Genomic DNA, 27,961 nt, shown 5'->3' on the forward strand with positions numbered 1-27,961 from the left:
CAGGCTCTCTCGCCCACTTGCTCACTCACTGGCTCTCTTTCTCTCTCTCCTTTCCTATGCTGCTGTACTGTGAGGCAGTAGAGACAGCGATTCACGCAACTCAATTAATTAGACTGTTGTTAGATGTTTGAAGCAGGCAGTTGGGTGAAGGTCCACCGTTCGGCTCAGCAAGAGAGGGGAGGGGCGAACAAGAATTGCTTTCGTTTTTAGCTAGTTTACAGCCATAGAGACTCAGCCTAGCTGCCAGCTTGTAAGACAGAGTAGAGTGTGGTTTCTTTGGACTGAGTGGACAGGAAGCATTAGAGAGGAAAGGAGACACGAGACCAGGGGTGAGAGACCCTGAGCACCTAGGGCAGGAGACCCTGAGCACCTAGGGCAGGAGACCCTGAGCGCCTGGAGCGGGAGACCCTGAACATCTGGAGTGGGAGACCCTGAACACCTAGGGCAGGAAACCCTGAGCACCTGGAGCGGGAGACCCTGAGCATCTGGAGCAGGACACCCTGAGCACCTGGAGCGGGAAACCCTGTGCATGAATTAATAGCTGTTTCCCTTCAGCTCAGACAGACATGGCTTCGGCATAGGAGTTCTGCAGAACCACTGCTGAGCGGGGAGCTGAGGCGCGTACGGTAAGAGTGCAGGGTGGATGGAGCTCATGCTGATACTGGGGCATCATCTGTCGCATGTGTTTTTAAGGACTGTCCTATATCTGCAAGGATCAGGACCTCTGTTGATGGAGATCTGAGGGGCTGAACTGGAGCTGCAGTCAAGTCAAACACCCCCTGCCCCCACACCCTGGTCGTCGGCGGCTGGATTCCCTGAAGAGCTTGACTAATTACCCAGCAATCACCTCTCCCTTCGCTGTCCCACTTCCTTGCCCCCCTCCCCACAGCACGATGGTGTCAGGCGTGGGGGTGGACCGCGCCGGTGTGCGCTTGCTTGGCAGGGGGGGGGGAGGCTGGCTGGGGGAGAGGGTTAGCATGATCTGGCCCAGTTAGCAGCGTGAGAGCTAACGCACTAGCAGGGACGTACAGGACAAGAGGGCAGAGTGGATGGGGAGTCAGGGAAATAGGTGGACACAAACCCCGAGGAAGCGGTAAAGAAGACCCCCTTGTGCCAGCTAAGAATAAAGCGGCCCATATGGCTGCTGCTTTCTCATTTCATGCTCAGTGCAGAGATCGAGGGGGATCTTGAGCCAGTTGTCCTCTTGCTGTATGACATCACTCTGTTTCCTGTGGCGTTATTGCTGTGTACATTTCAGTGGTTTCAACTATGGTTCCCCCCTCTCTCTTTCTCTCTCCCCACTCACTACCTTTATTTCCTCTGCTCTCTCTGTCATTTTCTCCACATTCCTTGGGCAATGAGCGTCTTTCCTACGAGAGGAGACGTTCGTGGGCGAGACAGTGTTTGGCCAATGCCTTGCCAGTGTCAGCTGGACAGTTTCCCGACGGCTCTGCCGCGCTCCTATCTTCCCCAATTGCTGCTGTTTTTCTTTAATGATAATCAATAATCGCACTGAAGCACGTGACCCACAATGCTTTGCATGGGGCAGCTATGGATGCCATGTGAAGGATGGAGAGCAACCCCAGACATCCTCATCTTAATTTATATATCTATAGTCATTTTGATTGAACACTTTGGTGATAAGATAAGGCGTGAAACCTATCAGACATTATGGGGGGCAGCCACTACTGAAAAAAACGAAAGCTCTGGAGTGAAAGAGGGTTTTTCAGACATCTTGGAAATGCTACATCCGCGACCTCGTCCCACACGCGTGCCGCCCCCCCCCCTCGCGGGGTCCGCTCGGGCTTCCGCTGGCGCCTTCTCCTCCGCAATGACAGTTACAGCATGTTCCTGCCAAGCGGCTCGCCAGCTGGGCTTATAAACGCAGCCCAGTGCGCGCTTCAATCGCACATGCAGGGCTCAGCCTCATGTCCTATTCATCCTCCTTGCGCGCTCTCCCTCTTTCCCGGACAGAGACGGGCCGGGCGGCGGCATGCAGCGTCCAAACCGCGGCCCGCCCCGTCTCGGCGAGACGCAGGTAACCGCGGAGATTCAGGTTAAATCGGGCTCTGCCGGCTGCCTCTCGGAAACCTTCGCCGGTGGCCGTTTACGGAGTTTCCCTCCGCTCGCTGACCGCCGCTTCCTCGTGTTTCCAAAGCTTGGTGAAGGAGGAGAGGATGGCGGAGCCGAAGCCGGGTGTGAAGATCAGCGCCTCCATCCTGCCCTGTTTCATGTTCGTGGAGGTGAGTCCCGAGGCCAGCTTGGGTGGGTGCGTGTGAGGAGCTACCCTCCGCTTCGTGCGTGCGATCTCGGTCAGTCAGTAGCATCGGTCACCGTAAATGGGTCTGTTATGTAGGAAAGCGCCCTACTGTGTTCCCCGCTTCCTCCCGCCGCCAGCTGCTGCTGCGCTTCACACACAGGCTGCTCTTATTTCCATCAGCTTTCAAGTTGCCCTCCGACGCCGTCGTGAATGTTACAGCCTCGCTTCCCACGCCTTTTCACTGAACTCCCCCTAAACCTTGCAGGATGTCGGGCGACATTTGCAGCCTCCCGCTAATTTAATGCTCGTGATGACTGCAAAGCTTGATTAGCCCATAGGTTTCTTACTATGGGTGCAGGAAAGCTTTTAATCTCACTTTGAATCTTGACTTTTTCCTTCAACTGTGGCTCCTTGCATTTAATTTCCTTTAATGTGATGAATCCATAGCAGTGGGAAAAAACTCATTTTGATTTTAGTAACTATTGCGTAAAATGAGTAAAAGAGAATTACTTTATCTGTAATGAAACTTTTAAAAAGATTTAGCAAAAACTACAGATCCCCTAAAGTCATCGATGCCAGCTGATTGATGGGTGCATGCAGGTCTGTAGTTTTAGACTGTTTTAGATAAAGTGCTGCAGTTGTCTGTGTCGTCGTAGTCACTGCATGAACAGTGAGGTTAGAATCATGTCTTTAATGGTACATTTTACAAAGGCACATATATATGGCAAATTGTTTATACATCAGTGTTTCCAAACGTCTTGGGGACCCCTAGACAGTCCACAGTTTTGCTCCAAGTCCACATTTTTGGAGCAAGAGCTGTGAGGGAGCAAAAACGTACACTGCTGGGGGCCCCCCGAAGACGGGGTAGGGAAACAGGGGTCTATGGACTTGGAGAAGTTCAACAGCCCAGTGGATAGCCCCTCACCCCCCCCGGGTGTATGGAGTTCTCTCTGTGTTGTATGGTTTTCCACCTGGCATTGAGTTCCTCCTGCAGTCCACATAGACATAGAGTTTGGCTAATTGGCGTCTAAATTGCCTAAAGAGCGTGTTTGCATGTGTGTACGTGCCCTGTGATGGACTGGCATTCCATCCAGGGTGTTTCCGACATTATTCATCCTTTCACTCATCAATCCATTCATCCATCTTCCAACTGCTTATGCGAAGCTGTGGGCGTTGGATTTTAGTATTCGCATGTTGTCCCCGCACTGCGTGGGTTTCTTCTATGTGCTCTGATTTCCTCCTACAGCTCAAAGACATGCCAATTCAAGTTGTGGAGCATTTATACGAGAACTTAGCGCCCGGTTTGGGTCATGAAAACCACCAGGGGGCAGTAGTGCTACACCTAAATGTAGATCCATTGCCTGTCAGCCAGTTTAGTCAAATTGCTTTTGCTTCAAGCTTTTATTTACTAAATGTACAATACATCTGTTAGCTTAGCGCGTTTTATTTGAAGTCATCGTTTATATTCAGCCGACCTAGTTAACTTCCATGTCTCAAGGGTGCTACAGCAGGAGCCCGTGGACCTGCAAGCTTCTAGATACCATCATGGTTCATTCTGCTATCTACTGATCTTAGCTTGGTGCTGTGGGCTGATCCGGTTACTGTTGTCCTGTTTAGACTGGGGTAGCTGCTGGCTTTCTGTTTAAAAGATGAACGGGAACGGTTTCTCGTGTGTATATACACACACACACACACACACACACACGCATGCACATGTAGGGTATACCTATCCTTATGGGGCCCGCTCATTCACTTCTATTGGAAAAATACTAACGCTAACTATGACAACCTTAACCCCCACCCTGCCCTAACCATAACCATAAGTAACCAAACAAAATTCTTGCATTTTTAGTTTTTTCATAACAGTCACTGATTTTTATAAAATAGAATTTTCCTTTATGGGGATCAGGAAACTGGTTCCCATAAGCGAAAAAAAAAACGGATATTTATCACGTTATGGGGACATTTTGTCCACATAAGGATAGGTATACCCGCTCACACACACACACACATGCACATGCACATGTAGGGTATACCTATCCTTATGGGGCCCGCTCATTCGCTTCTATGGGCACGCACACACACACACACACACACACACACGCACAGGTGTATAGTCTTGTTGGGGACTCTCCATTCATTTCTATGGGGAAAACTCTAATCCCAACATGACACTCTTAACCTCTTCCCTGCCATAACCATAACCATTAGTAACCAAACAAAATACGAGATTTTTTGCATTTTTAGTTTTTTGATTGCAGTCACAGATTTTAATAAATATAAATGATCCCCCACAATGTAAAGATAACAGGTTTTTATCACATTGTGGGGATATTTGGTCTCCACAATGTAATATATACATCACACACACACACACACACACACACACACTGACACACAGCCCTACATACACCGGCATACACCCACCCTTCTCCCTCACAACAGTCCCTAACTAAAGGAAAAGACGCACACAGAATACACGAGTGGACGTCCCAACTGCCCCTTCCCCGTACCAATGTCCTCCGAAGCTCTTGTTCCTGTTTGTATGCACCTGTTTGAACACATGGTGTTGCTTCACTCCGATTAGCAGCAGGACAAAGACAAGCCAACCCCCCCCCCCCGCACCCAACGCGCATTCATCCATCTGATGCACTAACAAGTAGGTGACACACCGCAATTACTGTGTCACTGCTTAGATTGACTCGAGCTGTACAGCCGTCACTGTAACCCGGCACAGGGGGGACAGGGGGCCGCAGAAGCTGGCGATGACGCTATGCTGACAGCGGGTGGCGTGGCGGTTAGAGATGTGGCTCGGTGCCCTGAAGGCTTTCGGTGCACTGCAGTAATCTGGACCAGGCATTTACGCTGAGTGAGTCACCCAAAAATCAGCTGCATAAAAATCATAATAAAGGTGTAACAGAAGATCACACTGCAGCTCACACTGAGTGTGGCTTGATCTCTTTTCCTGAAAGACACATTTAAGACTCAGATGTAGGACATAATTAAACTTCAGCCAAAAATTATAGTCTCATTTAAATGCGATGTAATTCCCCGAAGAAAGGACGACGCAGTTATTACAGCAATCTATGATGCGGGCACTGCAGGCCACTGCGCCTGGTGTCATGGCTCCTTACAATGAACCCCATTAGCCGATTAATGGTGTAATGCTTTAAGTCCGATGTAATCCCCCTGTAAATTGCCCGGGTACTGGGAGAGGGGCGGCAAGGCTCTGCCAGCCCAGTGACGGGGCAGGACGGGCGGATGCAGGCTGATGGAGGTGTAAAAAGGTGGAGCATTCCGGAGATGGGTCAGGGGGGCCATTTGGAAAACAAGGCAGGGTGGGGGGAGCTTTGCAGAGACAGGGTGGGGCGAGGGGAGGGAGTAGGAGGAGCAGAAACAGGCCCCAGGCTCTGTATCCCTGTCTTTCTGACCAGATCCAGATCGTGCTCCTCATAAGGCTTCCTGCTGCCCCATCCTTCCACCACAAAATGGCGGCCCGCTAGCACATTAGCGGCTCTCCGCTTTTTCATGTTTGTCCGCCGCTTCCCTCCCGTTCGTTACTTGACACCCCAGAGGTGTCGAAAGCTCCCTGCGGCTCCGTCTCCCGCCCATCCTCGTTCCCGGCACCTCACAGCTCCAATTCATTAACTGACCCCCAGGACTCTCCCCTCCTCCATCTCCTTTGCTGTCTCTCGCGCTCTCTCTCTCTCTCCGGATCATTCTTCTGCTAACCCTTCTCCTCCCCCAGTCATCATCACTGTCTTCTTACTGTCTCTTTGAGCCTGGTAGCTGCAGATTCCTGATCAGACGTGATGGACTGCTTTTTTTTTCAGACAATGAAATAGTTTGACGGACTGACAGAGGGTAGTTTTTCTGGGTGGGGGGGAGGTGCCAGCCTGTCTCAAGCACATTTATTTTACTATTCAAAAAATGGCAAATACACAGAGAATTGGTATGATGGGTACAGCCTAGCACTTAGTCATGAATCCTGGATCAGACCTCATCCTTGTGTCTCTTCAAGAAGTGTTAAGGTGTTTGTGTGTGTGTGTGTGTGTGTGTGTGTGTGTGCTTGGAGGGGGTATAGGTTTTCAAAGGGGTGGGGTTTATGTGATGTGTAACTCCAGGAGCTTGGGGGTGGTGGAGTGATTGAGTAATATGTAACTCTGGGTGTTTGGGGATGATTATGTGATGTGTGACTGGGTGCTTGAGGGGGTTATGTGATGTGTAACTCCAGGTGCCTGAGGGATGGAATCTATATGATGTGTAATTCCAGGTGTCTGAAGCATGGAGTTTATGTGATGTGTGACTGGGTGCTTGGGGTGAAATATGTGATGTGTAACTCTGGGTAATTGGGGTGGTGGAGTGATTATGTGATGTGTAACTCTGGGTGCTTGCTGGTCGTGGGCTGATTATGTGATGTGTAACTCCCCGATATTGCTGCCTGGCCCGAGATGTGGTCTCCTCTGGCTCGCTCCCTCACTCCCTGGCTAACGGCACCTGTCTCTCACTGCCTGATGGCTCCTCCAGTGCCCTGAACCCCCGTCATTGTCGCCCCTGGGTGATGTTTCTGTAGACTGGGGATGAAGCAGAGGAGCATCTGTTTTTTTTGGGGGGGGGGGTTAATGGACAGAGTAGGTAGGGAACCTTCTAATGTCCCTGTGAGCCCAGTTGAGCCTTATAGGGAGAGACTGTTGTCTAACTGCATGACACACTTCAGAAATGGCTGGTTAAATGCTCTCTCTCTCTCTCGCACACTCACACACATGCACACACTGTGTATCTATACAGTACTGTGCAAAAGTCTTAGGCAGTCCAAAGAAATGTTTAAAGCTGTTTATCTGGGTAGCAGGTGTACTCAAAGCCGTGTACTTTGGCTTAGAACAAACAACACAATTTAACATTAGAATATGTGCAAATTAAGAGTAACGCAATAAAAACTAGTAGTAATTTCTTCTGTTTTCTAAAAAGTTACTGATATCTAGTTGGATGGCTAGATGAACACTGCTTCAGTTCCCAAACTTCTCCTCAGGGGCACCTCAGCCATTCCATGATTTTGTAAAATTTCACCAACAGCTCAATTAAATAATTAAATATATTGGTTTAAAAAGTCGGGTGGCATGGTGGTGCAGTGGTTAGCACTGTTGCCTCACACCTCTGGGACCCGGGTTCGAATCTCCGCCTGGGTCACATGTGTGCGGAGTTTGCATGTTCTCCCCGTGTCGTCGTGGGGTTTCCTCCGGGTACTCCGGTTTCCCCCCACAGTCCAAAAACGTGCTGAGGCTAATTGGACTTGCTAAATTGCCCGTAGGAATGCATGTAAGAGTGAATGGTGTGTGAGTGTGCCCTGCGATGGGCTGGCCCCCCATCCTGGGTTGTTCCCAGCCTCGTGCCCATTGCTTCCGGGATAGGCTCCGGACCCCCCGCGACCCAATAGGATAAGCGGTTTGGAAAATGGATGGATGGTTTAAAAAGTCAGTGACAGATTGACCAGCTGTATGAGGTGTGCTAGTGGCCAAGTCAAAAAATACATGGCTGCACTGGACGGTCACTGCAAATAGTAGGATGAGGCTAAGCTGACACACTATGACAGGCATAATATCATAGTTTTACACCAACATGAGGATAATCTAAACATCATTTTCTTTGCCTGCCTAAGACTTTTGCACAGTACTGTAGATATTAATGCAATAGGAATAATACCTGTGATAATGAGAATTGTAACTAAGAACTGTAGTCCTGATGGTAGCTGTAGCTGCAGTGAGAACTGCAGCCATGACAGCAACTGTAACGATAAATGTGTCTATAAAGAGAAGCCTCAGTCATAGTGAGGATGACAGCCACCCCTATACATTCGTCAGGGTTAGTGGGGACAGACGCCTGCGAATGTGAAAATCTGCAAATAAAACTTGTATCCTTCATTAAAAATGCTAAATCAACGGCACTGAACAGTTTCAAATTTGTGCCGATGAATGCGGGATTGCATGGTCGCAGGGACCGCTGCGTGAGCGAGGCTGGTTGCCAAGACAAAGATGCGCGGCGTAGCCTTGCAAGCCAAACCATGCAAGATGCCTAGATCCCAGTTCTTAATTTTATTTAAACTAAAAGTAACTTAATGTTATACTCTTCACTTACACTTAACATATTAAATTACGCTAATATTTATATACTAGGAGTTAGCATGTTCTCCCCATGTCGTCGTGGGGTTTCCTCCATGTACTCCGGCTTCCCCCCACAGTCCAAAAACATGCTGAGGCTAATTGGAGTTGCTAAATTACCCGTAGGTGTGCATGTGTGAGTGAATGGTGTGCATGGTGAGTGTGCCCTGCGATGGGCTGGCCCCCCATCCTGGGTTGTTCCCTGCCTCTTGCCCATTGCTTCTGGGATATGCTCCGGACCCCCCGCGACCCAGTAGGATAAGCGGTTTGGAAAATGGATGGATGGATGGATTTATATACTAATATATAATGATATTATATATTTATATTTATATACTAATACTACATGTTTTTCCATCCATCCATTTTCCAAACCGCTCATCCTTCTGAGTTGCGGGGGGTCCGGAGCCTATCCCAGAAGCTACGGACATGAGGCGAGGAACAACCCAGGATGGGGGGCCAGCCCATCGCAGGGCACTCTTATATGATTTTAAGTGATCCAAATCATTTTCAGTCTTGTTTATATCTTGGCTTTCGCATCGTTCAAAAATATTCCCGTTTAATTGTACACGGGCAACTCGGGAATAACCGAAACCTCAGATGTCACATTTGCAAATTGAGGGGAGGGATTATACTCGTAACAAGAGCTGTATTAATAACTTTAGTCATAATGAGCTGTGGTCTTTGCAAGAGCTGGCTGCCGCAGGGATGTGGGAGGGTGACTGACTGTCTGCTGGCTGCTCATGGGCGCCCCACTGAGGCGTCTAAGGGCATAACAGCCGTCACAGAGAGAGGAATTCTTTTTGAAAGGGGAATTTTATTTGCTGGACTTCAGAGGCACAGGGGGTCAGTGGGGACAGATGAGGAAGGAGGGACTCTGAGGGGACGTGTCTCAGGGCATGAAAGATGCTGCACGTTACCGGTTTCGCTGTGCCGTAAACAACGCAGGCCCATTGGACATGTGACTGATTTATTTACACAGTTCGTGGGGATTGCCAGATGGCTGGCTGATTTATTTTCAGAATATGGACATGGCTGGCAGGAAAAGGTGTTCCAATCCTGTAGATGTCATAGGCCGGAATGGGGCCTGGGGGGCGGAGCCTCCAGTTGAGCGTCGGAGCGCGTTCGTGCTCTGCCCCGTTCTCTGCTCTCGCCGCTGGCGTGTCACACTGCGCTCAGGCCGCATGTGCGCTGCTCGTCCCGCTGACTCGGGTCCATAGGCCACGGAAAGCGAGCCGCAGCTTTCGTGTGATTGGCTAAGATGCTAATCTGGCTAGCGCTCAGTAATCCCAACGCAGCTTAGCATAGGGTACCTGCCCCCAAAGTGAAGCCCCTGACGTTTTTCTACGTTGCTGATGTAAGGGGAAGGGGGGGGCTGCTACCGGAAAACAGGCCGCCGCTCTTGCACCACAATTGAAGACGATTTAATTTCAGTATCTTTATAAAGGATACAGCAGTGACAGGATCCCCGGCTCTCGCGCATCTGGCGTGATACTCACGCTTTCAGACTGATTAGTTACATCAAACACAAAACTTACAGACTATTTACAAGGTAATACAACTCTTTCATACATGAAAATGCATTTGCAGACTTGTCTTGAACTGACAGTCTTACTCCAGCCATCTGACCACAGTTGGCGGCCCTGCAGTGAATAATATTCTGCATATTATATTGTTATGAAATTACCTCTCTGGTGCCTGTTGCTCAGGTCTTCCTGAAATGTATTCCAGAATCTGATGGAGGATTCTGGCACTAAGCTTTTGAGGTCTGTTCTACAATTTGCATTTGAAGCCTTCTAGCTCCTAGAAGTGGAGTTTGGAATCTGACTGGAGAATTTGCAATTAGAATCTGCTGAGGGCCTTCTGTCACTCAGGAGCCTTGCAGCCTGTGCACAGAGGGCTGCTGGCCCCAAGCCAAAAGCGTGCTGTAACGGCACACGTTCCAGATTGTGATTCATCATGGACGCGCAGGTGCCGAGCATCCTCGCAAACGTCAGGGAATCCTTTCCGTTTCCACGGCAGCAGTGAGGCTGGAACGGAGGTAGGTCCTCTGGGTTGCTGTGAGAGTCTCGGCACGTCCCACTCCTCAGCCGTGACATGGCTGTGCGTTCTGACACTCGATGACTCATACTATCCAGGGCTGTGTTTCGGTCTTCTGAACAGGGTGGAACATGACACAAAGATGCGGGAAGGCATAAGGGCCATTTTAGGTCTGGACTAGTACTTTGGACACGAATAAGATTAATAATTACATGCTTATACACACTCGGAGATTCCCGAGGTATTTGTTTTCATTCAGGAAGTAGGGAAGAAATTGCATCATGTTAGCTTTGAATTATGTCAATAAAACATGGAAAATATGACTGGCTCAGGGAGCAAATGTATAGCCAATGAACACCAGAATATCTGGCCAATCAGAAGAGACAGGGAAGCGTTTAGGAAGATGTCAAGGATGTGATGGAAATGGACGGCTTGCTTCACAGAGCCCTGGGTGACCTCTTTTTGCACAATCCTTCATTCAGCTTCCAAGTTTACAGCTACAGTTGAGCAGGGGATGCAACCAGGGCAGGCAGGAGTACCGGAATGCAGAGCCTGGCCTCCGAGTTCAATTTTCAGGTCATGGCAAGCAGCATTTGATTGGATTAGCCAAGAAAAAAAAACAAACCTGGCATCCAGAAACATCTGTAGGCTTCGTGTTAATAAGCAAGTCGGTGCTTCACCTCCACGCTGAGCCTTCATACCTGTGCTTAAGGACACCCCTGAAGCTGCAGACACCAGAGCAACCCAGGCCTTCAGCTCAGCGCTGCCCCCTTCTGGACCATTGCCTGTAGTGAGCCGCTGGGAATAAGTGTCACAAACAATGAAATTCGTCTCACGCTTTTGAGATGTCCCCCATTTTTCAGACGGATAATCCTCAAAGGGACACGGAGAATTCCCTTCCATGAAAACGTTTTTTTATTTTGGGGGGAAAAAGAGAACAAGAAGTGTGTGGGGCGTATGAATATGATCTGCTTCTGAGGAAATAAAACTAGCCAATGCCTTCTGGACCGTGTCCGTTAGTAGCACGATGCCTTCAGGACCGTGTCCGTTAGTAGCGCGATGCCTTCAGGACCGTGTCCGTTAGTAGCGCGATTCCTTCAGGACCGTGTCCGTTAGTAGCGCGATGCCTTCAGGACCGTGTCCGTTAGTAGCGCGATGCCTTCAGGACCGTGTCTGTTAGTAGTGCGATGGCTTTCATGTCTTTCTTGATTGTCCTCTGTTGACTGAACCCCCTCCCCTCCCCAAGTGGACAGGGACAAAGGTATCCATTTCTGCTCCTCTGAAATATCCACCATTGGTGGGGTAGGCCCATGACCCTGAATAGGACAGGTGGTTTCAGAAAATGGATGGATGGATAGTGTGGTGGGTTTGAGGGGGAGCATCTAACACCCTTACAGTGTTTCAGGATGCAGAAATCCCTTGCATGTCATTAAGATACATTCTAGCACAAATACAGGCTAATTAAAGTATAGTTAAAAGTATAATTAAAGGTAAGTGTGGAATGTTCACAGCAGACTCTCACTCACAGCAGACTCGCACTCACAGCAGACTCTCACACACCGAATCACAGCAGACTCTCACTCACAGCAGACTCTCACACTCATCGACTCACAGCAGACTCTCACACACATCGACTCACAGCAGACTCTCACACACATCGACTCACAGCAGACTCTCACACACAGCAGACTCACTCACAGCAGACTCTCACCCACATCGACTCACAGCAGACTCTCACCCACATCGACTCACAGCCGACTCTCATCCACAGCAGACTCGCATACAACTCACAGCAGACTCTCACTCACAGCAGACTCGCATATGATTCACAGCATACTCTCACTCACAGCAGACTCTCACCCACATCGACTCAGCAGACTCTCACCCACATCGACTCAGCAGACTCTCACCCACATCGACTCAGCAGACTCTCACCCACATCGACTCAGCAGACTCTCACCCACATCGACTCACGATTCACAGCAGACTCTCACACAGCAGACTCTCTCTCACAGCAGACTCTCACGCAGACTCGCTCACAGCAGACTCTCACACACATCGTCTCACAGCAGACTCTCACACATCGTCTCACAGCAGACTCACACATCGTCTCACAGCAGACTCACACATCGTCTCACAGCAGACTCTCACACACATCGTCTCACAGCAGACTCTCACACACATTGTCTCACAGCAGACTCTCACACACATCGACTCACAGCAGACTCTCACACACATCGACTCACAGCAGACTCTCACCCACATTGACTCACAGCAGACTCTCACCCACATCGACTCACAGCAGACTCACAGCCGACTCTCGCTCTCAGCAGACTCACAGCCGACTCTCGCTCTCAGCAGACTCACAGCCGACTCTCGCTCTCAGCAGACTCACAGCCGACTCTCGCTCTCAGCAGACTCACAGCCGACTCTCGCTCTCAGAAGACTCACACTCACAGCAGACTCTCACCCACATCGACTCACGATTCACAGCAGACTCTCACACAGCAGACTCTCTCTCACAGCAGACTCTCACACACATCGACTCACAGCAGACTCTCACACACCGACTCACAGCAGACTCGCTCACAGCAGACTCTCACACACATCGTCTCACAGCAGACTCTCACACACATCGTCTCACAGCAGACTCTCACACACATCGACTCACAGCAGACTCGCTCACAGCAGACTCTCACCCACATCGACTCACAGCAGACTCTCACCCACATCGACTCACAGCAGACTCACAGCAGACTCTCGCTCTCAGCAGACTCACAGCCGACTCTCGCTCTCAGCAGACTCACAGCCGACTCTCGCTCTCAGCAGACTCACAGCCGACTCTCGCTCTCAGAAGACTCACACTCACAGCAGACTCTCACCCACATCGACTCTCAGCAGACTCTCACCCACATCGACTCTCAGCAGACTCTCACCCACATCGACTCTCAGCAGACTCTCACCCACATCGACTCTCAGCAGACTCTCACCCACATCGACTCTCAGCAGACTCTCACCCACATCGACTCACAGCAGACTCTCACCCACAGCAGACTCACCCACATCGACTCACAGCAGACTCACCCACATCGACTCACAGCAGACTCACCCACATCGACTCACAGCAGACTCTCACCCACATCGACTCACAGCAGACTCTCACCCACATCGACTCACAGCAGACTCTCACCCACATCGACTCACAGCAGACTCTCACCCACATCGACTCACACCAGACTCTCACCCACATCGACTCACACCAGACTCTCACTCACTGCAGACTGATATGATTCACAGCAGACTCACATGCAGACTCTCGCACACATCGACTCACAGCAGACTCTCACCCACATCGACTCACAGCAGACGCTCACCCACATCGACTCACAGCAGACGCTCACCCACATCGACTCACAGCAGACTCTCACCCACATCGACTCACAGCAGACTCTCACCCACATCGACTCACAGCAGACTCTCACCCACATCGACTCACAGCAGACTCTCTCACATAGCAGACTCACATACGATTCACAGCAGACTCTCACCGACATCGACTCACAGCAGATTCTCTCACACAGCAGACTCACGGCAGACTCTCACTCACAGCACTCCCACACACATCGACTCACAGCAGACTCTCACTCACTGCGGACTGATATGATTCACAGCAGACTCACATACAACTCACAGCAGACTCTCGCACACATCGACTCACAGCAGACTCTCACTCACAGCAGACTCTCACCCACATCGACTCACAGCAGACTCTCACCCACATCGACTCACAGCAGACTCTCACCCACATCGACTCACAGCAGACTCTCACCCACATCGACTCACACCAGACTCTCACCCACATCGACTCACACCAGACTCTCACCCACATCGACTCACAGCAGACTCTCACCCACATCGACTCACAGCAGACTCTCACTCACTGCAGACTGATATGATTCACAGCAGACTCACATGCAGACTCTCGCACACATCGACTCACAGCAGACTCTCACCCACATCGACTCACAGCAGACGCTCACCCACATCGACTCACAGCAGACGCTCACCCACATCGACTCACAGCAGACTCTCACCCACATCGACTCACAGCAGACTCTCACCCACATCGACTCACAGCAGACTCTCTCACACAGCAGACTCACAGCAGACTCTCTCACACAGCAGACTCACAGCAGACTCTCTCACACAGCAGACTCTCAGCTGACTCTCTCACCCAGCAGACTCTCACCCGCATCGACTCACAGCAGACTCTCACCCAGCAGACTCACAGCAGACTCTCTCACCCAGCAGACTCTCACCCGCATCGACTCACAGCAGACTCTCACCCACATCGACTCACAGCAGACTCTCGCTCACAGCAGACTCACACCACATCGACTCACAGCAGACTCTCGCTCACAGCAGACTCTCACCTACATCAACTCACAGCAGACTCTCGCTCACAGCAGACTCTCACACACAGCAGACTCTCACCCAGCAGACTCTCAGCAGACTCTCTCACCCAGCAGACTCTCTCACCCAGCAGACTCTCACCTGCATCGACTCACAGCAGACTCTCACCCGCATCGACTCACAGCAGACTCTCACCCACATCGACTCACAGCAGACCTCTCACTCACAGCAGACTCACAGCAGACTCTCACACACATCGACTCACAGCAGACTCTCACCCGCATCGACTCACAGCAGACTCTCACCCACATCGACTCACAGCAGACTCTCGCTCACAGCAGACTCTCACCCACATCAACTCACAGCAGACTCGCTCACAGCAGACTCACATACAACTCAAAGCAGACTCTCACCCACATCGACTCACAGCAGACTCTCACGCGCTGGTGCCGACACTCACAGCATGCCTTTTCTCTTTCTATTCTATGCCCTCCCTCTCTCTCCTTCTGTTTTCCATTTCTCTCTCCCTCCCTCTCTCTCTCTCTCTCTCTCTCCCCACTTGTCTCTCCCTCCCTCCCTCTATCTCTCCCCCGTCTCTCTCTCTCTCTCTCTCTCTCTCTCTCTCCTTCCTCGTTTTCTCCATGTACTGTGGCAGGATCCACACGCATTCGCTCTCCTTCTCCCTGCCGGCTTCCTCATGCCTTGTCCTTTGCTGACGGCCGTCTCTCTGTCCTTCTCTGGCATTTGGCTCGGCGCTTGACTGGCAGGCCAGCCTCCCCTCCCCGGCCCCCCCCACCCTCCCCCCGGGATTCCTGCCCCGGGACGGGGTGCCCGCTCGCTGCCTGAACCTGGGATCATGTTTTATTTTCAGCTGGTGATCATGGCCGGCACCGTGCTTCTGGCGTACTACTTCGAGTACACGGACACCTTCCCTGTGTACGTCCAGGGCTTCTTCTGCTACGACCGGACGCTCTCCAAGCCGTACCCGGGGCAGGATGAAGGCAGCAAGGTGCCCCCCGTGCTGATCTACTCCATGGTCAGCGCCATCCCCACGTTCACGGTAGGAGAGTGCCCGCGTCGGGATTGGGGGCGGTTTTGCGTCTGCGCGTGTGTCGCATGTGACTCGCCGCATGTTATGACGGCTTCCGCGTGTGAGATGACAAGCCAAGGGAACAGATTGACAAGCCGTGTGGGACCGCCCCCTGACAGAGAAGCTGTGCGACATCACGTGGGGGGCAGACTGAGATAGGAGCATATGTGCATGTTTGCTGGGGGGGATTGGGGGGGGGACTGTTAAAAGTGTGCCGTGACGGCTTAAGCAGGTTCATGCCGCCACTCGAGCGTGCTGCCCCTGCGGGGCGGCCGAGGGGCTGGCGGCGCACAGATGGGCCCCGAAGCCGACGTGCAGGCGGGGTCGCCAAGAGCCCAGGTCACGTGACGAGGGCTCGCTCACCCGCTTCCTACACCCTATCAGCAGTCAGGCCCCCCTAACCGGGCTGGGTTCGCAGCCGGCTCGCGGTTCCGTAATCGCTGCTGGGCTTGTCACGCGGAGCCTGAGTTCCCTGACCGCGTGGCTGCATTGGTGGGCCGGATGTCGGTACAGGACTTGCTGACGTCTGACAGCCGAGTGACGCGCTCAGTTTCTGTTTCGGGATTTCTCACTCCGACCTTCCCAATGAAAGCCGAATTCTTTGACACAGCCCATCATTTCTGCTCCATTTCCATTGGCCCTGGAGCCCCCCCCCCCCCCCCCAGAAATGAATAATGAATTCTTAAGGCTACATCGACTCACGTTTTTCTCACCTTTTATTATAGCCTCTGGTTTATCTATTTAAGAGCCACTTGGATTTTTGTTTTAGGAAATGTCTTCACCTTTTGGTATCTGCCGCTGGCCTTGGAGTTATTGACAGTGTTCCTGCCTCCTTTCACTGCAGAATGACTGGAGACCTTTTCACTGGGTCACCTGCCTCATTCATGGCAAATAGGCTCCTAATGCAGACGGTTAGAATTAAACAATCATCAAAATCACTTTCTATTCTATGTCCTTCCAGCCTTGTGCATAAGGTATTGAAATAAGGCAAAAGGAAATCATTTCTATACAAATTATTAATTATTATGTTCAGTTAAAAGCTGAATTATTTCTCATCCTTGCAGAAAACAAGTGCCGGAAACTATTACGACTAAGTCATCTTATCTTAATGAATCCATGTAATTACTACAAGACCGTGCAAATGGGTGATGCGGTCGTCATGACGAACTTCTGCTCATTTTAAAGGGGGAAACTTAAAGCGCAATAATTTCAAAGTCTTTTGGATTTAAAAAAAAAAAAAACCACCGCGTCTCGTCTCACAGGCACTATTTCAGTGCCAGATGAATTATTCCAGAGAACAAGTGAACTTAAAAATCCATCTGGGTTTTGTGTATATTTAAAGCGCGGTCCCACACTTACCTGGAGACACTGAGTGGGACTGCCCCCCCTGCGTCCTTACATAGCACATAAACACTCACCCCAGCAAGTGCACGTTCCTGCTAAAAAAACGTATGACACAGCGCGACGCCAACTCCGACTTTCACACTATTCCTCAGTGAAGGAAACTTTCGACACTGTAGTAAAAGTACTGCAGCGCCTGAAGGCACAGGAAGTATGAACAGCCGTTTAATCATTTTTTTTAGGGGTGTGGCTGCAAACGGAGACTCATTGGGTCATGGTTCTGGCTGTGAGTCTGTGTCATGCCGTCTTTCTGGACATTTCCGGTCCAAAAAGTGAAAATCCAGACCAAGATTTTGTTTCAACCAACCAGTTGAGTCCTCTGTGACTGTGGCTCTTTAGGCTCAACTGATTGGTTGAAAAATCTTGGTCTGGATTTTCACTTTCTGGACCGGAAATGTCCACCTGTGGTGTCATGTGACTGGTAGATTTGGGGGGGGCGCCTTTCACACCCAGTGTCAACATAACGAAACATAAATTGCTGTCTGCTTAAGAAAGGCTTTGATTCATGCTAATTCCTGCATTTTTACTACATTTGCCCATTTGCCACATATTTATTGCTTGTTGCTTTTTCGTCGTCTTGTGTCAGTTGGAATATATCGAGTCATTACCGAGGCTGTTTCCATAGAGACTCAAAGCAGAAACGGAGCAGGTTGGGACAGCGTTTGCTCGCTGGTGGGGTTCATGTGTCTGGTTTGCCTTAAGACCTGAGCCTCCACCTCAATGAACAACCAGCTGATTAGCAGATGGAGTTGCAGAAGGTGCAGGTGAAAGGCCTGTAATGGATGTAATACAGCCATGGGATAGAGCACAGAAAGACGTCCCACAGCGCCCGCATTGTTGCTACATCGGTTCCCTAATCTCCCTCCTTTTAATTAGAGCTCTCATTGACGCCGTGTGACTAAACACTGCACAGATGACAGCCTTTGGTATTTACGCTACACTTCCTCTTTTTTAGCGATACTTTCTCGAGCTGGCTTTGACATTTTCCCCAGTGAGGGTCGGCTGTGGGTAAACATGAAGACGTTCGGCCTTAGATGCAGATTATGAATGAGTATCAGATGTGCTCTCTGTGGTTAGAGGCAAAGGAAGATGCAGAGTCACGAAAAGAAAAGGTCAGTCTTCACAGTGCCCTGAATGGCTTCCATATGTTGTGATACAAAGTTTAGATGGTGGACAGAGGTGGATAGTTCAGGTGCAGAAAGTAAAAGCCCAAACCATGACCAAGAATTTGTTTCAACCAATTAGTTCAGTACTCAGTTCAGTACTCTGTTGAAATGTATGCGACACGGATGCATAATGAGATTAAGGTCCTTTGTACGAGAGTTTCTGAGCTGCTTTCCCGAAACACCAGTGTAAAGGGACTGACGATGCAGTCGATTACATCATTTAGCTGCTTTCACTGCCTCCAGCCTGCTGCTGCTTTTCAGCAGCGCTCCCCGAGAATATGGCCGACCGCTCTTTGTTTTTTCCTGGGGGGAGAGGGAGAGGCTAGGAGAGAGACGGAGGGCAAGATGGGGTTGGGGGAAGACAGCGTGATAAGGGACAGATGGACTCAGCGCAAGGACCACGCCGCATGCTGCTCCCAGTGCATGATGGGAGAGGATCGGGGAGGGATTTTCACCGCAGAGAGAAAGCAGTGGGGAGGTAACTGGATGGGTATGAAGTGGTGTTTGGCAGGGGCTGGGGGGAGGGGGACCTTGTGAGAGCGCCCCCCCCCCCCCCCCCCCCCCCCCCCAATTCGGGCATGGTCGGCCAAGGTGTTTTCGCAGGTCTGAAAGTGAGAAAAGGAGGGAAGATGGAGGGAGGGAAAAAGAGCACTGGAGGAGGAGTGTAGGCAGAAGGCATGAAAGAAAGTGGGCTCCTTCTGTGTGACCTTTTCCTGCCCCTGGTAGGTGATGCCCCCCCCCTCCCCCCAGGAGCAGGTAACATCTTGACAGGAAGTGGCCATGTGACTGCAATCTGCCTCCATTTCCTCCCTGTTCCCCTCCTGTGTACCCTGATTCATCTCCCTTAGCCTCTCCGTTCTTTCTTTAATTTCTTTTCACTGATTCCTCTTTTCATTGCCTCTGCTGCTCGTTCTGCCCTTTCTGTCCCCTGCCCCTCAGTACCACCCACTCCATCACTCCGACTCTGTTTATAAAATGCCCTGTTGTTCTGCATGCTGTCGCCGTTACAGTAACATGACCTTAGAGCTCACTCCATCTGAACTCCTATTAACGCATAACACATCATCCCAAATAGCAAGACTTTGCGTGGGTAAGTACATTGGCCAGATTTGTGCGCTTTTATGTCTTTGTGAAGCCTGCTCCATTGAAATGATGCTGTATTTGCCATTTGCACATGTATGAGTGCAGGATTGGCTTTTCCTTTGAGACACGCACTCATGCTGGCAAGAGTATAGCTTGGTGTTCGAGGGCAGGGTGGGGCCATTTCTCTAGCGCCCCTTGAGTAATGCAGGAGGGTTAAGGTCCTTGCTCAAGTACCCAATGGCGCCTTTCACACCCAGTCACTGTGCCGTCACCGGGATTCAAACCAATGACCTTCTGATCATAGGTACTGAGCCCTGGCCTGCCAAGCCTCGCAACGCCTCCGTGTGCAGCATGTTGTACCTTAGTACCGTCCTGACTGCTGATCAGAATCAGTCGCTGTTTTTCTGTAAATTAAGCGTGGAAAATAAGGGAGGGTTTTTCAAATCGATTTAAATTACATATATATTTTATAGGTGTTATTTTAGACTCAGCTGTCGGGGTTTAAAGGCCACACATTGAGTACCACAAGTCCTGCGAATTTCACTGCGCCGTTCGATTTCCGCATTTGGGGGGCGCTGCATTATTTATCTGCGTGCTGACTTGCATCATTGATTTTTGAATTGCGTTTAATAAATATTAAAACGCTTATCAGTCATCTGTGAAAGGATGCGGGGTTCCTTCCTCGAGCACCTGCCCCCCCCCCACCCCACCCCCGTCGACAAACCCCTGAAAACCCCACAGTATCAGACTGACACTGGTGGGATCGGTTATGGAGCTTACGGACTGCGCTGGCTTGTAAAAGAGCAGTTCTGTAACCTGCCGGCTGATGGATAAGAGTGTCGGTTACGGTATGAAGACTGACGAAGGCGAGACTTGTCCATAAATGATACTGGTAATGTCGTCCAGAACCCGTCCGGCCCATTGCAGTAGGGATCTTTGTTCTTGTTGACACGTCTGTTGTCTGGTTTTATTAAAATCACTGTTTACACGCAGTCAGCAGTACTGAAAGCAGGAGCACCCCCCCCCCCCCTCCCCGCCCTGGGCCGTGCAGTAGCCACACACTGCAGTTTGATGCATGCTGGCTGCGGCAGCTTCAGGTCCATCAGACTCTTAGCCCCAGTAGTGTGTCTGTCAGAAGATGTGAAGTGGTGATGGACTGGCGTCCCATTCAGTGTCTCCCTGGGCCCTGTGCTTCCTGCGAGAGGATCCAGGCTCGCCAGCAGCTTGGACACACATGCCCATATTAATGTTTATTCGTATTTTTCCTGAGGTTTTAGAATAATTAGGAAGACATATAGTGTAAACTAAAGAAAAACAATCTATTTGTTGTGGGGGCTGGCTCTGTGGGTTAGGACTCAGAAGGTTGCTGGTTCAAATCCCTGGGTCGGCAGAGTGATCCCACCACTGGGCCCTTGATTGAGGCCGTTAACCCCAGATGCCCCAGAGACTGGCTGCCCCTACTGTCCCCTCTACGCCAGTTCCATGAGGAGGCCTCCTGGGAGGCTTTTCCATTGGTCCTGAAGGAGGTCCCACATATAAGCTCAGCACCCATTGGCCTCTGTTCCTTCGCTCTCTGGTCAAACTCCTGCAAAGCTATTTCTGTTGTTTAGGTCAGGTGACTATAGGTCATGTGATGCGGCACTCTATCACTCTCCTTTTTAGGCGGCTTGGCGTGTCCAGACTTCTGACTGGTCCTGCATGTCTGTGTAGTTGAAAATGCCATCTTCCATAAATTTAGTCACATTCCTCTGTGCCGATGTGTGTCGATGTCCCTTTTGTGTCACCTGGCAACCTGGAGTTTGTCCTGTATATTTTATCAATGCGTATCCCGCACCTTCCCACCGTGATGACAAGCTCCCAGTCATGTGACCACAGCATATGTACGGAAAATAGTTCATGATCCATGGCACTGCTGCCATTTGTGCTGCTGTTCCTCAAACTGCAGCTTTAAACACACCTTCCAGGATGAGAACAGAACAGTATACCAACAGGTGCGTGGGTGCAGCACGAGGCGGGTATTAGAGGCAGATTACCCTGAGAACTGCCAGCCTGGAGAAAAAGTCAACACTAAGGAGTGTAGTGACGACATGGCTCGTCGTGCGTCAGTGAAGTAACACTCTGAGCATGTGCAAGTGCCATTGATTTGATTGGTTGCTTTTGGTTCAGCTCCGGAACGTGGAATGTGATGCAAAGCAAAGAGCATTTAGTGTTTTTTTGCAGAAGACCATAACGAAGAGATATGAAGACAGAGCAGGTCAATGGTTGGATGAGGTGGTTGAGGTATTCCTGGACAGGGTGGGTCCTGAGATGGTACTGGTAGGTTGAGAGGGATTCTGCTGACTTATGAATAGCTCATTCCAGCACTGAGGAACCATGCAAGGAACATCTAGAGTCTAAATCCTAAAGTTTTTGCAATTTTCATGTGGTGGTGGATCAGCAGGTGGCTTCGGCTCCGTCCTACGCATGTTTAAAAATGTGAGCAGAGATCAAGGATTATGATTTACGCAATGAGAGGGCGCAATGTGTATCCACAATGAAACCTTCAGGATCATACATATATTATGGATGTTGCTGCTTGCAGATCTTGGCCGGAGAGCTGACATCCTTCTTCCTGAAGCCTGAGGGGACTCAAGAGAAGACCATCGTCACGGCAGACTGCTGCTACTTCAACCCGCTGCTGCGCAGAATCGTCCGCTTCCTCGGTAACCGCTTCAGTCCTGGCTGATTACTAACTCATATGGGCGTTCTCTTAAGCATCCAATCACTTAATCCGGTTATGAACCGTGCCCCCCTTTACATTTCTCACTCCCAGGGGTCTATTCCTTCGGCCTCTTCACCACCACGATCTTCGCCAATGCAGGCCAGGTGGTAACAGGAAACCAGACTCCCCACTTCCTGTCCGCCTGCCGGCCCAACTACACTGCGCTGGGGTGCCATTCAGTAACGCAGTACATCACGGAGCGCCGCGCCTGCACAGGCAACGCACTCATCGTCACCTCCGCTCGCAAGTCCTTCCCCTCCAAGGACGCTGCGCTCAGCTTTTACGCTGCTGTCTACATAGTGGTACGAATTGTAGATGCTCAGCCCAAAGCCCACTGCTCAGCCTATAGCAGAGTGCCGCCCTTCCTTGCTCAGCCTATAGCAGAGTGCCGCCCTTCCTTGCTCAGCCTATAGGAGAGTGCCGCCCTTCCTTGCTCAGCCTATAGCAGAGTGCCGCTTTCCTTGCTCAGCCTATAGCAGAGTGCCGCTTTCCTTGCTCAGCCTATAGCAGAGTGCCGCTTTCCTTGCTCAGCCTATAGCAGAGTGCCGCCCTTCATTCCCCTGCTCAGCCTATAGCAGAGTGCCGCCCTTCATTCCCCTGCTCAGCCTATAGCAGAGTGCCGCCCTTCATTCCCCTGCTCAGCCTATAGCAGAGTGCCGCCCTTCATTCCCCTGCTCAGCCTATAGCAGAGTGCCGCCCTTCAGTCCCCTGCTCAGCCTATAGCAGAGTGCCGCCCTTCATTCCCCTGCTCAGCCTATAGCAGAGTGCCGCCCTTCCTTGCTCAGCCTATAGCAGAGTGCCGCCCTTCCTTGCTCAGCCTATAGCAGAGTGCCGCCCTTCATTCCCCTGCTCAGCCTATAGCAGAGTGCCGCCCTTCATTCCCCTGCTCAGCCTATAGCAGAGTGCCGCCCTTCCTTGCTCAGCCTATAGCAGAGTGCCGCCCTTCCTTGCTCAGCCTATAGCAGAGTGCCGCCCTTCATTCCCCTGCTCAGCCTATAGCAGAGTGCCGCCCTTCATTCCCCTGCACATCTGAATACTGATTTTGTGCTCTTTGACACTCTGAAGCATTACCAGCTAATGCATTCTCACACACTCATTGAATGGACATTTTCCCAATCTGTGTAATTGTTGTTTTTACTTTTATTTCCCACTTGAGGATTAATAAAGTCTGTCTGTCTGTCTGCCTACCTGTCTGTCTGTTTGTCTGTCTGCCTACCTGTCTGTCTGTTTGTCTGTCTGCCTACCTGTCTGTCTGTTTGTCTGTCTGCCTACCTGTCTGTCTGTTTGTCTGTCTGCCTACCTGTCTGTCTGTCTGCCTACCTGTCTGTATGTCCAGCTATCACTCTTAATGGCAGACATACTACTGTATAGTTGTAAGCCTATTCTCAGCTGTCTGCGAGTCAGCAGCTCTTGCGATCACTTTCCTTTCCTTTAGAGTCGAAGTGTTTTGCTTATCGTTGAGGTACCAAAGTGCATGACCACATTAACCCTGAGCCAGCAACAGGTGTCTCACAGAGACTGTGCGTGTCTGTGTGTCAGATGTATGTTACAGTGGTGTTCCGGACCAAGGGCACCAGACTGGCCAAGCCCACTGTGTGCCTCACGCTGCTGTCTCTGGCCGTGCTGGTGGGCGTGGTGCGCGTGACCGAGTACCGAAACCACTGGGGAGATGTGCTAGCTGGTTACTTCACTGGCGGGGCCATCGCCGTCTTCCTGGTGAGAACAGGGGCTCGGGTCCTGTGACGTCTGGGATGGCTTTTCACTGGATACTCTCTGTGGAATAGTCTCTCCATTAGAGGAGAGGTCAAACATGGGCCGCTCCAGTAGGAGGTGCATTTTTAGGTATGCGGTTCCTCCATGAGTGCAGAGCTGCCCGAAGGAGTCCCAGTCCCGTCTGTCTGACCTTTCTCCTCTCTCCCAGGTTACCTGCGTCGTCAACAATTTCCAGCAGACCAGGCCGGCCGCGTTCCCCTCCCGCCGCCGCGGCCTGACTCTGCACCAGGCATGCCCGTAGTGGTGCTGCCCTGCGTGGAGAATCCACTCGAAAAGCTAAGTGGCTCTCAGGTAAGAGGCGGTGCGGGTGCGGGGTCGGGGGGGGGGGGGGGGGGGGGGGAGGCCACTCATGTGTCCCCTTCACGCACCGACGCCCATTCCTGCACTCACGTGACTGTGGTTCCCCGACCACTTCCTCTCGCTGCAGTGCTGAATGGATCTCCACACGCATGCATGTGTCTGACACACTCATCCCTTACACGCATGCTCATAGACACAGCCACGCATCTCCCCACGATCTCAGCCCTGCCCTGGCGGTCTGCGTTGATACCAAACTGGGAAATCCTGGCAGCAGGTTAACCCATGAAACTCCCCCAGTATCTAGTAGCTGAGTCACTGACCCAGTGAGACATTAACTCAGTCCTCTGGGTCACCCCTTGCCGCGTGCTTCATTAAGCTAACTGGAAGTCTGCTGCCTTTCTGCAATAAGTGCTCCATATCTGTAAGGTCTTTGTTGTTTTGAAACAGATTTCCGAACATCAGAGCTGGTCTGGCCATCCGGCAAACCGGGCATGTTCCCGGGGGGCCGATGGGCTTGTGAGCCGGCAAAATTTGTCGTGGGGAACCCCACCCCGATCGTCAAATTTTATCCTAGGTATGTATGTGTGGTGGACCTGTATGGGCAACAGTCCAGGGCTGATTTTTAATCCATCGTCGGCAGACACCCTGATGTAAGCGTCAGGAGGCCAGCCGTCGATCCAGGGCCCTAATGAGCAGCTCATAGAACACTGGCTGCCATAATTCCTCAGGGCCTCATATGGGAAACAGGTCTGAGACAACGTGGAAGCTGGGGTTGTGCAATAGAGGGGCTATGATACAAAGAGCAGTTATGGGATGATAAAATCTCACTGAGATCGTCTTCCACTCTGTCTGCCCCTCCACTCTTCCTCCATATGCTTATTCTCTCTCTTCATCCTCCATATTCTCCTCCTCCTACCTGTTAGCCTCTCCTCTCTCATCTGTCCCCAACTTTGACTCCCTCACCTCTGGCGCTCCCTCAGATCGCCTCCTCTTTCTGTCTCACCCCTCTCCTTCTCCCCCTTCTTCCTCCCCAGGCTCCGGGATCCCCGTTCAGCGAGATCACATGACCATCAGCCATACCGGTTCCCCATGCCCCCAGACGTTCTCATACCCTCTCCCTCCATCTCCAGCGAAGTCTAGACCTCCCTCCCGGCCATTCTCACCGATGCCCCGCCCACTCCGGACGCCAACCCCTCCAACGCTCCTATTCGACACAAGTGTAAACCGCTCACCCCACCAGCAAGCACCCCTAAGACCCCCAAACCGCCCTCCTCACTGGATGCTGAGCTGAGCGTCACTTTCTTCCTTGGTTTGCTCAGCTATCATTTCTGCTGACAGAAACGTTGTGTTTTTCTCCCGCTTTCTTTTATATTGTGTAAGAACAAGAACAAAGACTCGATAGAGAAAATATTCCCTCACTGCTCTTTTGTACTGTAAAGGTTCCCTCTGTGTTCTCTCCACACTTATTACAGTTTTTTACTGTTATTTTCGACCAGAAATCCATTCTTGGGCTGAAGCTATGAAATTAACAATTTTCTAGCTGCATGTGGGCAGTAGGGGCATGCAGCAGGTGACCATCTCCTGTGCTGAGCTGTATCACAGAACTGCGAAACCACTGTCTTGACCCAGTGAACATTGACAACGGAATTAAATTTGGCATAAGTCTGGCAACCAGCTGGAGAAACCTCCCCCCACCCTAGACAGACAGAAAACTTTCCGCAGGACACGTTCTCACACTCGAGGGCTTTTTAATTAGTTTGTGTTCCCAGTGGGATGTCAATTATTGGAACTGATGTTCAGCTTCTGTATGCGGGCAGCCTTCGGACGCCAGGCGGCAACATACTGGCGCACGGCAGCTGCCGACTGATCTTCTCGCTGTTACGCTGTGGGTCTCTCTGCTCCTGCTGCAAGCTTTCCTCTCGCGGATCAATGAAGAAGCAGAATCGAACACCGAACAACAGAAACTGGTCAGAGGCGGATAACTCAGGTCCGGAGAGTAAAAGTCCAGACCAACATTTCGTTTCAACCGACTAGCTGAGTACAAAGAGTCACAATCACAGAGTACTGAGCTGGTTGGTTGAAACAAAATCGTGCTCTGGATTTTCACTCTCTGGAACCGAACTGCCCACTTCTGAAACTCCTAGGTATTTAATAGAATACCACACAGCACAGGAGAGGTTTATTTGCTGTTGCATTCTGCCCATATGTGATATTTGTAACATGATTATATTTTATTTTTGAAGGTATTTATTGGTATGCTATGTATGAATACCTTACATATGGATGAACATTAGTCATATGTGAAGGCCTGTCTCTTCATCCTCTACACTCTCCCTTGTGGTTCCATTCATCTCTTGCTAACTCTCTCATTGGACCTTCCTTTATCTCACCTCACTTTGGACAACCTTGTTTTTATTCCCATCCATCTTTTGTACATAAGGGTTTTTTTTTTCCTTGTTGTGGTATTAAGGTGCGACTCGAGTGAGACATTCCAGATCACCGCGCAACTGTTTCCGATCACCAGGAGCACCAGCCGTTTCACTTAAGTGTCGTGTTTGGTGATGCGAACTCGTGTACATGCCGTAATCCCCTCAGAGTGTCACGCTCACCATGGCTAAGGGCCGATTTTACCCCAAGAAAGAAACACTGACTTGGTCACTGGCAGACCGGCTGTGTACTGACATTACAGTCACATGACTAAAGCAGATTATTTCTTTACTGGTCTCTTCAGCTGGTCACGTCGATGTGGGTTTGACCAAATTTTTTTACTCAATGGACCTAAATTACATTGAAATGTTTACATTTTTTCATACAGCACTATCTCTTGAGCTCTGAATGTGGATTACTTTTGAAATAGGTTTCTTAAATTTTCCATCAACAAGTTTGATAACAGTTACATGGATAGCAGCTGCAAGGATATCTTCTTCAACAAGCGTTTTTAGGCTCCGTTCAAGAGGGGTTCAATGCATCTTCTCTAATTGGGTTGTAAGAAGTGCAGTGGATATGTTTGACCAGCAGAGGGCAATATTGGTGAGGCAGTGTAGGACAGCCTGACCACAACACAACTTCTGATTTACTTTAACGGACATACTCGGGAATTCAGCGGGTATACTGAATTTAATTTGGTAGTGCCAAATCAGTAGCTCATGATGGTGCTGTTTTTGGCTGTTTTTATTCAGCCAGTCCTTTTTAAAAATGAGAATAAATATGACACTAAAGCGGAAAAACTGACTGATGCGCCGTGTCATTTGAAGTGATCTGACGGTGGCACTATTTTCCTTCCTACATACCTTCTTTTTGTAACAATTTGTCTGACAAGAAAATAAATATTGCAATAAAAAAAATGGCTTATTTGTTTTTACTTTGAAAAAAAAGCGTGTTTATACTTCCCCCTGGTGGCCACATGCGGAATATCGTGCCATGGATTAATTATGAAGCACGTAATCAGCCTGCTGATGCGTAAATATCAATCAAAAATGTCCAATAACTTAAAAAAATAGCTAAACGTTGCGCAGTTAC

General features: G+C 50.4%; 1 protein-coding gene across 1 annotated transcript; it reads left to right on the forward strand.

Moving 5' to 3' along the window:
- Nucleotides 1–27,769, forward strand: LOC125717973 (phospholipid phosphatase-related protein type 5-like). The gene is given in 11 exon segments (XM_048991408.1): nucleotides 1–626; nucleotides 714–2,038; nucleotides 2,159–2,243; nucleotides 15,740–15,928; nucleotides 22,190–22,310; nucleotides 22,421–22,671; nucleotides 23,909–24,085; nucleotides 24,291–24,342; nucleotides 24,345–24,433; nucleotides 24,890–25,016; nucleotides 25,477–27,769. Coding segments are annotated over 10 exon segments (1,458 nt in total). The 5' UTR covers nucleotides 1–626; nucleotides 714–1,928; the 3' UTR covers nucleotides 25,734–27,769.
- Nucleotides 27,770–27,961: the final 192 nt, after the last annotated feature.

This window comes from Brienomyrus brachyistius, chromosome 22, assembly GCF_023856365.1.
Source record: "Brienomyrus brachyistius isolate T26 chromosome 22, BBRACH_0.4, whole genome shotgun sequence".
Taxonomy (NCBI): Eukaryota; Metazoa; Chordata; class Actinopteri; order Osteoglossiformes; family Mormyridae; genus Brienomyrus; species Brienomyrus brachyistius.